This window comes from Poecilia formosa, unplaced genomic scaffold (assembly GCF_000485575.1).
Source record: "Poecilia formosa unplaced genomic scaffold, Poecilia_formosa-5.1.2 Scaffold364, whole genome shotgun sequence".
NCBI classification, from domain to species: Eukaryota; Metazoa; Chordata; class Actinopteri; order Cyprinodontiformes; family Poeciliidae; genus Poecilia; species Poecilia formosa.
The window spans coordinates 371,044-384,194 of NW_006800303.1; the positions used below are offsets into that span (position 1 = coordinate 371,044).

The following is a 13,151-nucleotide window of genomic DNA, read 5'->3' on the forward strand; positions in this document are numbered from 1 at the left end:
AATATTTCAAATGTTTTAGGTAGCAATTTAAAAAAATGTTTCATTAAGTTGAAAAAAAAAATCAAAAAGATATTAATAGTGGCCAGTGAATTAGAACTCAAATGTGTAATGTGTAAGAATAGTAATCACTCATCTTTGGATTTATGGACTTAACAATTTAGAGTTTGAATTAACATAAGTTCATGTTATTGATCTTTTCCCAGCGTTTTCTTTGATTCACTTTCCCATCAGCTCAATTCTTAATCTCTTGTTTTTCTGGTGAGTAGAATCAGATTAAGCTGGTTGGGAAAGAATCTGGATTTGTTGTAGTTTACTTTAACTGGGCCATTACAGCCATGCTGTTGTAGATCAGCAATTTTAGGTGACCCAGTTTGGACCCGTGGTTTCCAAAACAAGCCCATATCATCACTCCTTCACCACCATGCTTGACAGTTAAAGTGCAGTGTTTGTGTTTGGCCAAACACGAGATGTCCCCAAGAACTGTCGCTTTTTTTCTTTTTTTTTCCAATAAAAAACATGTTTCCTTTTTCCACCTCGCTAAAGAAGGTGGAAGGTTTTGTATTTTGCTAATTATCTTTCTATGAGCTTTAACGTCAACCTGCTGCTGTAGGCCTGTGGCGTTTCACATGGAGCTAATTATGATGTGAATACACAAACCTGTCGAACATGTTCAGCTGGCAGTTCTTTTCTCCTGACAGAGCGACAGAGGTTGTTAAAACTGGACTCAAAAGGTTTTCAAATGTCAGTGAGGTTTTAAGAGAAAAAAATAAAGCATACACTGACTGACTTGTTAAGCATCTGCTTTAATTAAATACAAGAAAAAAAAAAGATTAAAAACAAATTTCCATGGACATGCTGAAGAGCCACTCCTTCACTCCACCTGCTTGTTTCAGCAGCAGAGTACAGAGTTTAAACAATCACAGAGCAAAACACCGACTCAGACTGGCTTTAACAGAATATCACTTCAGTTGATTATTTTAAAACGATAACGGTAAGTGAAAACAGCTGCTTAGTGTCTTAGTTACTTATAGTCATGGTAAAAAGTAAGAACACACTTTGAAAAAGTATCCTCAGGCCGTTTTAAGTACAACCTTTCCACTTTTAGTTCCGTTCCATTAATACGTTTTATTGTGAATGAACCAACAGAAAGCAGTGCAAACCTGTGGAGTCGGAAGAAAATGGTGGCAAGTTTCACAAAGTCCTTCACAACCGCAACTCTAAAAAGACATGCAGAACTGTTCAGTCCCTAAATAAATTCCAGCACAACCAGTTTCCTTCAGAAGTCGCCTAATTGTACACAAGAGTCCAGATTTGTGCAATAAAATCTGAGTCTGGATGCAGATGCTGGGTTTGTGTGAGAGCATTAGAGAACGAGCAGCATCGTGGAGATGCAGCAACCCAGCAGCACCTCAGGGAGGAAGTTCTGGAGAAGTTAAAAAGCAGGGTTAGGATCTAGAATGACATTCCAAGCTATGAATGGGAACAGCAAGAAGGAAAACATTGTTTTATTTTGTTTGTTGAGAGACAGAAACAGGAAGTCCAGTCTGCGTCCAACAGACGTGGAAGAAGGTCGGATGGAGGAAGACTTGTTCAGAGACTGCAGAGTGGGGAGGAGGTTCACCTTCACATGCAGTCAGAGCCGCTTTAGATCAAACTGCATGCATGTGCTAGAATGGCCTAGTCGAAGCTCAAAATCAAACAGAATTTGTGGAGTGCCTGAAAATTGACGTTTTCAGATGCTCTCCGTTCGACTGACTGAAACAGAGATGTGAATGGCTCCGTCTGCTGGGAGACCTGCAGCATTCTCCTCATGCTGTGAGCTGATTGGTCGATCACACTTCTTCTGAAAAACACTGAAGGTTGAGGCAGATGTCAGGGGGTCTGAAAACTTTTGCGCTGATCTGGACGAATCTGGGCCTTTTGTGCTCCATGTAGTTTTTCCCTCATTGCTTTTCACATTATTTCATCATCTCTGTTCAATAAGCAACAGCATCGGGGAACCTGTGATGTGGGATTCTCCAAAACTAAAGTCAGATTTAAATCATTGTAAAACATGATGAAGTGTCTTTGTATGACTGGATTATCAAATGTAAATACATGAGACGTGTGAAGAAATCTATGGAATTATTAATTTATGGATGGTTGGGGGAACTAAGCCGACACTGACTTTCACAGAAGAAGTCGGGTTCAGAGACTCAAACCCAGCTCGACTGTTTGCTCATATTACATGTTTACGTCTGCTGGATAATAAGAAGCAACACAAAAGCTGCCTAAAAGAAGAACACACTGCTGGGTGGAGCTTCTCGGGGTCACATGGTGGGACGTGCTAAAGATGGCGGTGATTAAATAAAACTGAAAGGCATGAGAGGGGGGGAGAAGCGGTTTAATGTTTTTGCTAACGGGTAAGTACGACGTGATGCCCCACTGAGCAGCTGCATTATAAAGCCACCAGATCTCATGCAAGACAAAAACAGTCGTGAAGCGAAGCCTCCTGAGCTCTGCTGCAGGGCCATAGTCACAACATGCAGAGAAAAACTGATTAAAAAAAACTGCTGTTTTTTCTTTTTCCTCCTCTTCTGTATCAAGATCATCTTTCTCATTACAACTTCCTTCTCTGGACTTGTGAAAGTGCGTGACATCACTTAAACGTCCCTGTTCTGGAGGTGCATGTCGCTCTGTGAACACTAAAGCCTGGAAGCAAATCCTGGTTGAAAAGCCGCTCTGGATCTCATGGGGGTCGTGTTGAGCCTGCCTCGCCGTCATCGTCCGTCTCCGTGTCTCAGCAGGTCCGGTGTCTGTGTGGAGTGCTGCGGGAAGCACCTCGCTGCAGACCAATAAGAAGCTCCGGCTGGTGCAGGAGGGGGGAGAGGGGGATAGTGGGTTTCAGACCAACACCAAGTCTGGAGTCGTCATGGTAGCGGGGATTCAGACGAACTTCTTCTTGGTGGCAGTGAAACGCTCCATGTACTGATGAGAGAGGAAGAGAGACGTGGTAACCTGGGACCGGCTCTGAATAGTGTTTGGCTGGTCTGGAGGTACAGAGGTTGACCCCTGACCCTCAGGCTGCTGCTTTTAAACAGGCTGTTAAACTTAAACTCATAACAGAAGTAAAGACGCTGTGTTCTATCAGCTTAAGGAGTCTGGTTCCATCTGTCATGAACATCTTTTAGAAATCTCCTTGTTAAAGTCAGGATCTAATCAACACACATAGAGACTTTTTAAGAAGAAGAATCAAAATCCTGATCAGCTACATTATAGCTGAATAAACTCTCTCTCACTCTGGTTATAACAGAAAGTGGGGAAGCAAAACATTTCAGCATCATATAAGTTCAGGACAATGTTCTTTAACATTGGGTCCGATAAGTGAAACTAGGCTGTAACAATGGATATTTATTTCAACCTCATTGCCGTTTGTTTATGTGATCATGTGTTAGACGCAGCACAGGATTATGGGTATTTAACTGAAGCGGAGAAATGCAGGTAGAGTAGTTGCTTTTATATATATATATATATATATATATATATATATATATATATATACACACACACATATTTCTGCTTCATAAACTGGTGATTTGTTAATTGAGACAGAGAAAGACAGCTTTATAACTTTTATAGCACTTACACATATTCCTTAGAGTTTATTTAACCATAAATGGATTTTTGTTGAGACAGCTCAATTCTTAACTTGCTTAGAAAGAGTGAAAAAAAACACAGGGATTGTTAATAATAATAATAATAATAATAATAATACTGAGCTGACCTTTTCATATCCCTCCAGCTCTCGGAGCTTCTTCACCTCGAACAGGTTTCCCTCCACGGAGAACAGGGACACCTGGGACTCAGCCAGGATGGACTCAGGAATGGAGGACAGTTCCAGACAGTTCTCCTCCAGACGCAGAACTTTGAGACGGGGACAGCGAGACACTTCTGCTGACAACACTGAGATCTGACAGGGAGGAGAAGACCTGCTTACACTCCAAAACCCTTAAAGGATCGTCTCATAGGTTCTACAGGAAGCAGCTGTTATGTATCCCATATTTCTCACAGGGCTTTATGGTGCAGAAAATAACTGAATATTTTCAACAAAATCGATATAAGAGCCTAACTTGGTACAGATGTTCCCAGGAGTTTGCTTTTTGGAAAAAAAAAAAAAAATATATATATATATATATTAGCATGATTAAGGAAATGTTCTTCTATTCTGCTAATTTTGCTAATATTTATCACAGATTAATACTTTTGGTGTCAAATCACAGCCTACATATTTTGAACCATAAGAGCATACACATTTTCTCAATCTCCTTTCTCCTTTTTTCTAGTGGACATTTTTCAAAATGGCCACCATAGATGTAATGTAGAATATGTTTGCACTAAAATCACCAGTGGTGGGCACAGCTAACCAAAAAGTTATGTTCACTAATCACTAATTTGCCAAACAAGAATCTTAGCTAAAAAGTAAAAAGTAGCAGAAGCAAACAGTAAACCTCTAACACATAAGAAAATGAGCAGGAACCAAACACTGAACCGCTAAACAGGTAAAAGAAAATTAGCAGAGGCTATCGCTAAACCCATAGAAGAATTAGTAGGACCTAACAAAAAAGTAGCAGATGCTAGAGCTAAACCTCTAAACAAATAAGAAATTTAAATCACTAGAAACATTACTTTTCCTCATATTCATACAACTTTAAAGCTGCATGAATATGAATATAATGTAATATGAATATGAATATAATATGCTGCTCTATTATTGATAATGAAACCTGGTTTTGGTTGAGGTTGATCTCGATAGCCTGCAGCTCTGAGACCGCTGCTGGGACGCTCTGAATCCTGTTTCTGGACAAATCCAGCAGGTCCAGCTGCCTCAGCGTTCCCAGTCCTGCTGGGAACTCGGTGAACTGGTTCCCGGACAGGTTCAGGGTCCTCAGGGCCTTGAGCTGGCCCACGGTGGGGGGCAGCAGCTGGATCTGATTCCCATTCAAGCTCAGGGTCTCAAGCTTCTTCAGCTTGCCAATCTCTGCAGGAAGGCCAGCTTAAAGAGGGAAAACAGAAATGTGAGAGGAAGCGTGGCTGGAATGTCCCGGAGCAGACACCATCTACCGCTCACTCACTCAGCTTATTGGAGTTCAACGTCAGGCTTTTCAGCTGCAGGAAGTTTCCGACTGAGGCCGGGAGAATCTCAATCTTATTTCCGGACAGATCCACTGTTCTCAGGTTGGAGGTGAGCCTCTGGAGCTCCTCTGGAAACTGAAACCAGGACAAGTTCAGAACAGCGCCATCCAGCCACATTAACGTCGAAATCCCTTTAAAATATACACCCAGGACTGTTTTACACTTTACAGCTGTAGTATGACGCTATAACGCCTATCAACGATCTGTAATTTGTATGACTAATTCATCGATACCCATTGCTTTTATTTTTCCCTGATTCTGTTGGAAGTGACTCTTTTCCACTTCCTCCCAGCTGCTCCTCCTACCTCCTGCAGGCCTTTGGCCGTCAGCTGAAACACTCCCGTTTTCTGGGAGGTCTCCAGGTGAGACTTCAGCGCGCTGTTGCCCATGTTCCCCTCTGGATCTGGACGTCCAGCTCACATCCAGCTCACGTCCAGAGGTGGGGCCGTTTCCATGGAGCTCCTCCCCCTCCTCCTGGTTAGAAGCTGTTAATGAGATCAGAGGATGAAATCCCTGCAGGACACGCAGTCCACACACTGACACCCTCCTGACAAACAGCTGCTGACATCTAATCATGACTGTGGGAATGAAACACATTATTGGGATGTTTTCCTTCTTTCCTGATGTGCGTCTGTGCAGCAACACAGAAAATCAGGTCCATGTTTGATCGTTTCCAGGTGTAAAATAACACAGACGACAGAATAAAACTGACTGAAGATGCTCATAGATGCACAGACGTAAACATGTCACTGATCAACTCTGTGCAAACGGCCTACAAGTGAAATAAACAGCCATGAACTCCACAGACTGCAGTGTTTATGACAATGCAACCATTTTATTTGGATGTTTGCACAGTTAAAAACATGTTATTATGACCCATTTCTGCTGGGTTAAAACTCTGAGCTTGTGAACACGAATGAATTGTTGTCTTTGAATACTTCAGTGGAGGCAGTAGATCATGAGCTCACTGCTTTGGGACAAACTCAGCTTTGTTCTGAAATCTGAAAGGTAGCCCTGTCACGATAACACATTTTGCTGCGGGATAAATTGTTTAATCGGTTATTGCGATAAACGATAATATTGCTGTTTTGAGACCATTTTCAAGAAATATAATGGTAATGGCAGAATAATGCGAGAACACATTCTCAAAGATCAATAAACTTTAAATATGAATGAACATTTAACACTGGAACTGGAAGACATTTTAAATATCCTACATAAATAAACACAACAACAAATAAAATGGAAACTGAAGTCTCTGTAAACAAAACCGTCCCTAAAAAAAAAGCAAGCTCGTTGACAGTAAAGAGAAAAGAGAAAAAAGGAGAAAACATGCAAATAGAAATAATTGAGCTTGTTTTAATTTTTCATGCAATTAACTCATGAAACACGACGACTGGAAGGTGAAGAAAATGGGATTCAAATAGTTAAATCTATTTTTCCTATCTAATTAATTAGAGAATGTATCTCCAATTTCTGTGGACAGGTGAGTGCAGAGTCAGAGCAAAGAGACGACAGAGAGAGCCAGACCAACCAGCTGACAGAACCAAGGCCTGTCACGATAACACATTTTACCGGATGATAAACAGTCCCAGAACCTATTGCAATAAACAATAATATTGTTGGTTTGAGACAATTTTCAAGTTATATAATAATAAATAATGGCATAAAAATTCAAGAACACATTCTCAATGATCAATAAACTTTAAATTCAAATGAACAATAAACACTGGAACAGATAAACAACAAATAAAATGAATAATGAAATCTCTGCAAACAAAATTATCTTTCAAAAAACCTGGTGTTTTGACACCAAAAGAAACAAAATAATTTTCATTTGCTTGATTTACAAGTAAACAGTAAATCAAGCAAATGAAAATGTATTTGTTTCTCTTCATTTATCTTGCAATTAATTGATTTATTGCTTATTGTGACAACCAACCTTAGATCAACTTAAAATCTGATGTTGATTCATGACTGCAAACTTTAATCTTCCATCAAGACAGTTTTTAAATTTGCCAATAATTTGGATCTGAATTTCAGAAAGAGGAGCAGTGCATACAAACATCCAGCAGGCTGAGCCAAACAGTAGGATCTCTATCAAATTCTTCCTTAAAGTTCAAACTGATATTTAGAAAACCAAAAATATGTGTGAGAAAGCATAACTTTACAGAACGATGAGTTGCTCAAGTTAAATGTTAAATTGGATAAAGATAATCCTCTACAGAGGATGATTAGGACCACTTGATAAAAATCAAAACAATTCTGACGTCAAAGCAGAAGAGCACCGAGGAGCAACCAGCTTCACAGACAGAGATGCAAGTTGTGCAGGAAAAGAAACTACCTGGAGGAACATGATGATTTAGGTGATTTTTTTAATGTGGCTGTAGAAATCAAAATTATAAGAATAAAACCACATGTTTTAGTAGCCCTAGTCTTCTTCAAGAACATTCATTCTCAATTCCGCTCAGATAATCATGGTTACATTGACTCTTTTCATGACAGAAAAGAATAGTTATTGAATTTACAAATAAAGTATAAATATTAGGATTCCAATGAATATTTTCTATATATTGCTTTGAATAAAGTGTCATTTTTAGGCTTCCTATCAAAAAGAATCTCCCCTCTCAAATTTTCATAAAATTGAGAGCAAATACATTTAACCTAATGAGACTGAGGAAAAATATTTTTATGAATAAATAGATGTTAAAGTAGTTAAGTCCAGTTAATCATTTAAGATTTTATGAAACTTATAACTTCACTACATACTGACACATTAACTATTGGTCCTCTTTATTATGGTTATCCATTCACTATTAATAGTAAACAAGAAATGTCACCGTTTTATTATCATAACTTTACTAATCAATGTTCTGCTGGATTTTATTGTTGCTTTAGGATATTAACTAGCACCAGTTAAATCATACTACACATTGCTGCTTTCTTTTGTTGTACTGTCATAGTTACCAGAACACGTTAGAATGCCACCTGCACACACACACATCAGTTTCCTGCTAGCAGCTCAGGTCCCTCCACTGTACCACACAGCCGCCTGAGCTCCATGAACCCTCTCAGCTTGGTGTTCCGTGTTAAAGCCTCTCTGCTCACAGATTACCCTGTGACGTGACCCTGCAGCTAACTTCCGGGAGTTCGGTGTTGTTAACTCACCTCACCGTGGACTCGGAGGACGGTTCTGGTTCGGATCAGTAAACTGAACTCTGATCAAATCGATGAAAACAAGTTCAGTGAGGAGGATCAGCTGAGGGCGTCGCTGCTTCAGAATGACTCTCCTCCTCTTCCCTTTCCTGTGTTACACCGACTTCTTCATCTTCCGTTTGCAGAGTTACGTATACTTTTTGCTGTATTTTTGCCATCTACTGGGCTGGAGTGGTAGTGCTCGAACTGTGTCTCCATCAGGACTGCATGGACCAGGATATGGAGGTTTTTGAGGAAAAAAAGAGGTTAAAATAAAGTCCATCACTACATCATGTTTGCTCCTTTCCTTTTCCTCTGAAATACTTTATTAGCTTTTTTTTTTTTTTTTTTTTTTTTTTTTAGAAATTTGTACAAAGTACAGCCTTTGGGACTCACCACACAGCCCTTTATATTTTTATATCTTTTATTTATTGAAATTCTGTTTTCAACACCATCATCCTAAATATATTGGTGGAAAATAACCTGTATTCATCAGCTCCTGAATAAGACATTCCCATAAAATGGATATAAACGGTTAAAATTGACCCCTGCAGCATAACACTAAACAGTGGCACTCCACAGGGCTGTGTGCCAATGTGAAATTATAATAATAAAAAAATAATAATTTAAAAAACATCGAAAAAATAACTTTTGTTTGAGTCCAACAATTAGACCAATAGGGGGCGGTGTTGTTTTTCTAAGATGTTTACCGGAGAAGAAGAAGAAACTTTGCGGAAAAGCGCTCAGATTTGAGTCGAAAAGCCACAGACTTTCCCCGGCGCTAGGTCAAACAGAACGGGTCGATTATGTGGTCGGTAGCCTGAGTAACGACGGGAAGGTGAGAGCTTAACCTTCAGCTGACCTCCGGTTCATCCACCCCGGTGTCTCCACAGGTCAGAGACAGTCTGTCTTCTCTGAGACCTGTTGAACCAATAGCTGTGATGTATATTTGGAAGATAAAAACCTCAGAAAGGCAGCAGACAATGACAGAGATATTAATCTCGTTTGGTTTTTAATGCTTTGCACTTTGGCCGTTCAGCCTGTGCTCTTTAGAAACCGACCAAGCCTGTTCAGATCAGGATCAGATAACATCCATGTTATCCTTCAGAAAATTTCATTCACATCCTCGGACTTTCACAGTTAGAAATGTCGTATTTTTTTCTCATTACACTGATTATTTTTTCTTCAATTTACGTTGTTATGATTTTATATCATAAACTCACCACCATAATACATAGTTGTGTTTGTGAAACCTCTAAATGAAATCAAGTGCAATTTCAGAAGTTACCTGATTAGTAAAAAGAGCCCAGCTGTGCGTCATGTAATCTGTATAAATCCAGTTGTTTTGTTTCTGGCCTCGTATGTTTATTAGAGAACAGTAGAGACCAAAAAAGCTTCATGAAGACCAAGAAACACAGCTATAAGTACAAACTAAAGTGAAAAAATAGACCTTACAGGAGTTGTACATGCAAAGTGCAAAATTAAAATGTTCTCTTAGCTGGAAATGGGTGTGGCCCTTTTTATCTGCTTGAAAATCGTTCCCTCGGAGTTCCTGTTACATTTTTCTCCTGCGTTGTAAACGCGTATGTGTTTAATAAAAAAAGAATAAAATTCTGATTATATCAACATAAAGGGTATTATTTTATCTTACTTGACTACCAAACCCCTCCCTCTGGAGGCCAGAATGATCCCTGTTAGAAGTTGGCTGGACAGAAAATCCAGCAGCATTCAGACTGATGCATTAGCTTCCATTAGCTGCTCTTGAGATCAGCTGTATTAATAATGTAGTTGAATGTCCATGTTTCACTTCCAGATGCATCAGTCTCCGTTCTCTGTGACTCCGGCCGCGTGTTTGCTGTCCAGATGTGTCTCTGTGGGAGCCACGTCCCAGGTGAGGACATCATGTCCCCCTGCTGTTATATGAATTATTTCTCCTGATCTTATTTCCTCCTTATCCCCTCATTAAATAAAAAACAAACATAGATATCAGATGATTTAATTTGCAACATACGAGCACAGTTTACTGATCCACTGTGTGTGAAAGTCACTTTTTACATTTTTCTCATGAATCTGGATGTGCGAGTTGTATCCGATAGGTCAGCGCTCTGGAATGATATCTTGTCTCTATCTTCCCTTAGGATGAAATCGACTCGGCCTTTTCTGAGCCGAGTCCCGTTTTCTCGGCCCGCCTGTGTGAGGCAGAAGAGCTCATCAGAAAGCAGAAGCGGCTGGATGAGGTATGCCTGGCTGTGATCCCACTCACTGCTTGTTACACTACATCCTAAAGTCCTGGCTTCACTAATTTCAATTACAATCTAGTTGTTCTAATCAGCACAAAGTGACCATTTTATGCACAGGATCTAAGTTCTACATAACAACAAGGTTTGTTATTAGGGCTGAAACAATTAATTGTAATGAATCGATTATTTGACTTACTGTCAACTAATTTAGTAATTGATAAATCATTAACTGGACTTAAAAAAAGAAAAGCAGAACAAGTTCAGAGCAGTATTAAGTCAAAGCTGTACAAAAAAATCTGTACATTTTGCATTTAAGATACAAAAAGTATTTTGTCTGTAAATGTGTTCTTTCCAGAACTATTCAAATTGCTTGTTGATGAGCCGGTCCGACTTTCAGGAAGGAAAAATCCTGGTTTACAGAGAAAAATGACCTCTTGTTAAGCGGAAAAAAAACAAAAAAACAGTTTCCTTAGCTACCGCTAGATCCTTTTGGTTCTTCAGGCTATAACGACTGGCTGACGTTCTGTACATGTGTTCTGTCCGGTCCCATTGATCCAGGTGCAGCTGCAGTTGGAGCTGTTGAAGGTGGATGAACAAAGTGCTGACGTCGCCCATGGATTTCACCTCAGTGAGTCTCACTCTCATCTATCTCTGTCACAAACTTTTTATTTTAACCTGAAATCAGAATTAGACTGACTAGACATGTCGTTATGGATCAGACACATTGTCACCGTTACGCAATCTATTTTTTTTTTTCAATATTGTGAGCAATACAGTCATCTCTAGTTTTTAACAGTGCTTCATGAGAAATCCAGCTCAGTTTGTGACATGACGAAGACTAGAGCAGTCACATGTCAGATTTCTGCTGATGAACCCCCCCCACGTCCTCCTTCCGACTCCTCCTCTCTCCATCAGGTCAGAAGAATGAGAAGCTGCAGTTGCTTGGCAACCACCTCCTGGGCGTCCTGAGGGAGCACAAGGTTCTAAGACAGAGGCTGATGCAGCCACTGGCTCGCACCAACCTGCCCGTCCTGGCTCACCTGCACGCGTAAGATCTGACTGTTTATAACAAGAGTCGGTCATCTCGTGTATGTGCTGACCTGGAGAAAAGTGTCTTATTTCCAGCTCATGTCTAACTCTCTGCTCCAGCTCTGTGGTGGACTCCATCAGGCTGATGATGGACTTCATAGAGTGTCTGGAGGAGAAGCTGAGATCTACCCACAACCGAACCACCAGCACCGACTCTCTCACCCTGCTGGTCTGTTCCGTCACAGACGTGGAACCACAAACCGTACCCCAGTATCCGTTTGCAGGATGTCAGTACTGAACTTCTTAAAGGGGCAGTAACATTTAAAATAGACTATTTTTAGAGCTTTGCAACATGTTATAACGTTGTTCTTTCATCAATAGCATACCAGGAGTGTTGCTTTAAATTTTTTTCATGCATGTTTGAGAACCATTCAGCCGTGCAAAACACCTGGTTGGACTTAGCTCCGCCTTTGAAACGCAGCTCCGCCTCACCTACAGCTCTCCCCTGCAACGTCCCTATCCAGCTCCTTCTGACTAGTCAGCAGCAATTAGCAAACACCTGGTGGAACTGTGCATCTGCAGATCTCATCATAGGAGTCACTTCTCAGAGCAATGCTGGTAAAAATGTAAATAGAGGAGTGATGACTTCCTGAAGGGGGAGACTCAGAACAGGACTTTTAAAGAGACAGAAACCCAATTTCAAGGGATTAAATTAGGAAGTAAAATTTCTTTTAAGTCATATTTGTTATATGGAGCATTTCTTTAACAAGTGAAGGCAACAGTTACTTAATTATGTCATAAAATGGCACTATGTGCCCGGAAAACATAATACTGCCCCTTTAATGACGATCAGTCTGGATAAATGAAAAGAGTGTAGGAAAGTAAATAGTGTTTTATACTTTTCAGTCCATTTGTCCATCCATTCTTATCTATTGTTCCAGTAGCAGTTATCCCAGTCAGATGAGCAGTAACCATTGGGCTGGGCTCAGTAACAGAGACATGGGAACATTTGGAGCACATTTAGCATAAAGCATGTTCTGCCCACAGGCTGCAGGGACATGATCATTCTGAAGTTAGTCTCTCCTGCCTCTCCTCTCCAGGATAACTCGCTCACCGTCCTGCTGACTATGGCTTCAGAATCTGAGATGTTGTTCCAGAGGATTCAGCAGTGGAGGTCGATCAGCTGCAGGCGCCCAGAAGCGTCTGAGGCACAGACTGGTTCTGAGCTGTCTGCTCCCTAAGGACTCTGTGGAGCCCCCTCTGATGAAAACCATCCGGAATGAACCAGAATAGCTTCCTTAATTCCAACTGGACCTCTGTGTCCTCTTTCTCATACTGTTGTAACCCAGACTCTTCAGATTTGAATAAAGCATGCTTGAATTATACATAAGAAAATCTTTAATTTTTAAGTTAGTCATTTTTTTTTTCTTTTCAATTCAAGTTTCCACCATTTATTAACTGCAAAAGTATTAAAACTCTTTCTCGGTCAAGACAAAATGGCTGATTGGCCACAGC

General features: G+C 40.3%; 2 protein-coding genes across 4 annotated transcripts; one reads left to right on the plus strand and one right to left on the minus strand.

The window, feature by feature from the left end:
- Window positions 1-783: 783 nt before the first annotated feature.
- Window positions 784-8,487, minus strand: lrrc57 (leucine rich repeat containing 57). Its single transcript, XM_007574904.2, has 6 exons — window positions 8,341-8,487; window positions 5,478-5,657; window positions 5,112-5,247; window positions 4,764-5,032; window positions 3,764-3,949; window positions 784-2,967 (listed from the first exon to the last, which is right to left on the minus strand). Exons 2-6 carry the CDS (start codon window positions 5,559-5,561, stop codon window positions 2,926-2,928), a joined length of 717 nt encoding a protein of 238 aa, XP_007574966.1. The 5' UTR covers window positions 5,562-5,657; window positions 8,341-8,487; the 3' UTR covers window positions 784-2,925.
- Window positions 8,488-9,068: 581 nt separating this feature from the next.
- Window positions 9,069-13,023, plus strand: haus2 (HAUS augmin like complex subunit 2). Of its 3 annotated transcripts, none has more exons than XM_007574907.2 (7): window positions 9,069-9,205; window positions 10,181-10,258; window positions 10,506-10,604; window positions 11,166-11,235; window positions 11,523-11,655; window positions 11,757-11,923; window positions 12,737-12,824. In XM_007574907.2, coding segments are annotated over exons 2-7 (549 nt in total). In that variant the 5' UTR covers window positions 9,069-9,205; the 3' UTR covers window positions 12,739-12,824. The 3 variants fall into 3 exon arrangements, with proteins under 3 accessions (XP_007574969.1, XP_007574968.1, XP_007574967.1); XM_007574906.2 differs by having other exon boundaries at window positions 9,070-9,260; window positions 11,757-11,865; window positions 12,737-13,023; XM_007574905.1 differs by having other exon boundaries at window positions 9,071-9,205; window positions 11,757-11,865; window positions 12,737-13,023.
- The last annotated feature ends 128 nt before the right edge of the window (window positions 13,024-13,151 follow it).

Coding starts and splice junctions, on each gene's coding strand:
- lrrc57 (XM_007574904.2), bottom strand. CDS start 5,561: ATGGGCAACAGCGCGCTGAAGTCTCACCTGGAGACCTCCCAGAAAACG. Junction 5,248..5,477: donor CGGCCAAAGGCCTGCAGGAG/GTAGGAGGAGCA, acceptor TCCTGGTTTCAG/TTTCCAGAGGAGCTCCAGAG. Junction 3,950..4,763: donor TCAACCTCAACCAAAACCAG/GTTTCATTATCA, acceptor CCTCCCTGTCAG/ATCTCAGTGTTGTCAGCAGA.
- haus2 (XM_007574906.2), top strand. CDS start 10,181: ATGCATCAGTCTCCGTTCTCTGTGACTCCGGCCGCGTGTTTGCTGTCC. Junction 11,236..11,522: donor CGCCCATGGATTTCACCTCA/GTGAGTCTCACT, acceptor TCTCTCCATCAG/GTCAGAAGAATGAGAAGCTG. Junction 11,656..11,756: donor GTCCTGGCTCACCTGCACGC/GTAAGATCTGAC, acceptor TCTCTGCTCCAG/CTCTGTGGTGGACTCCATCA.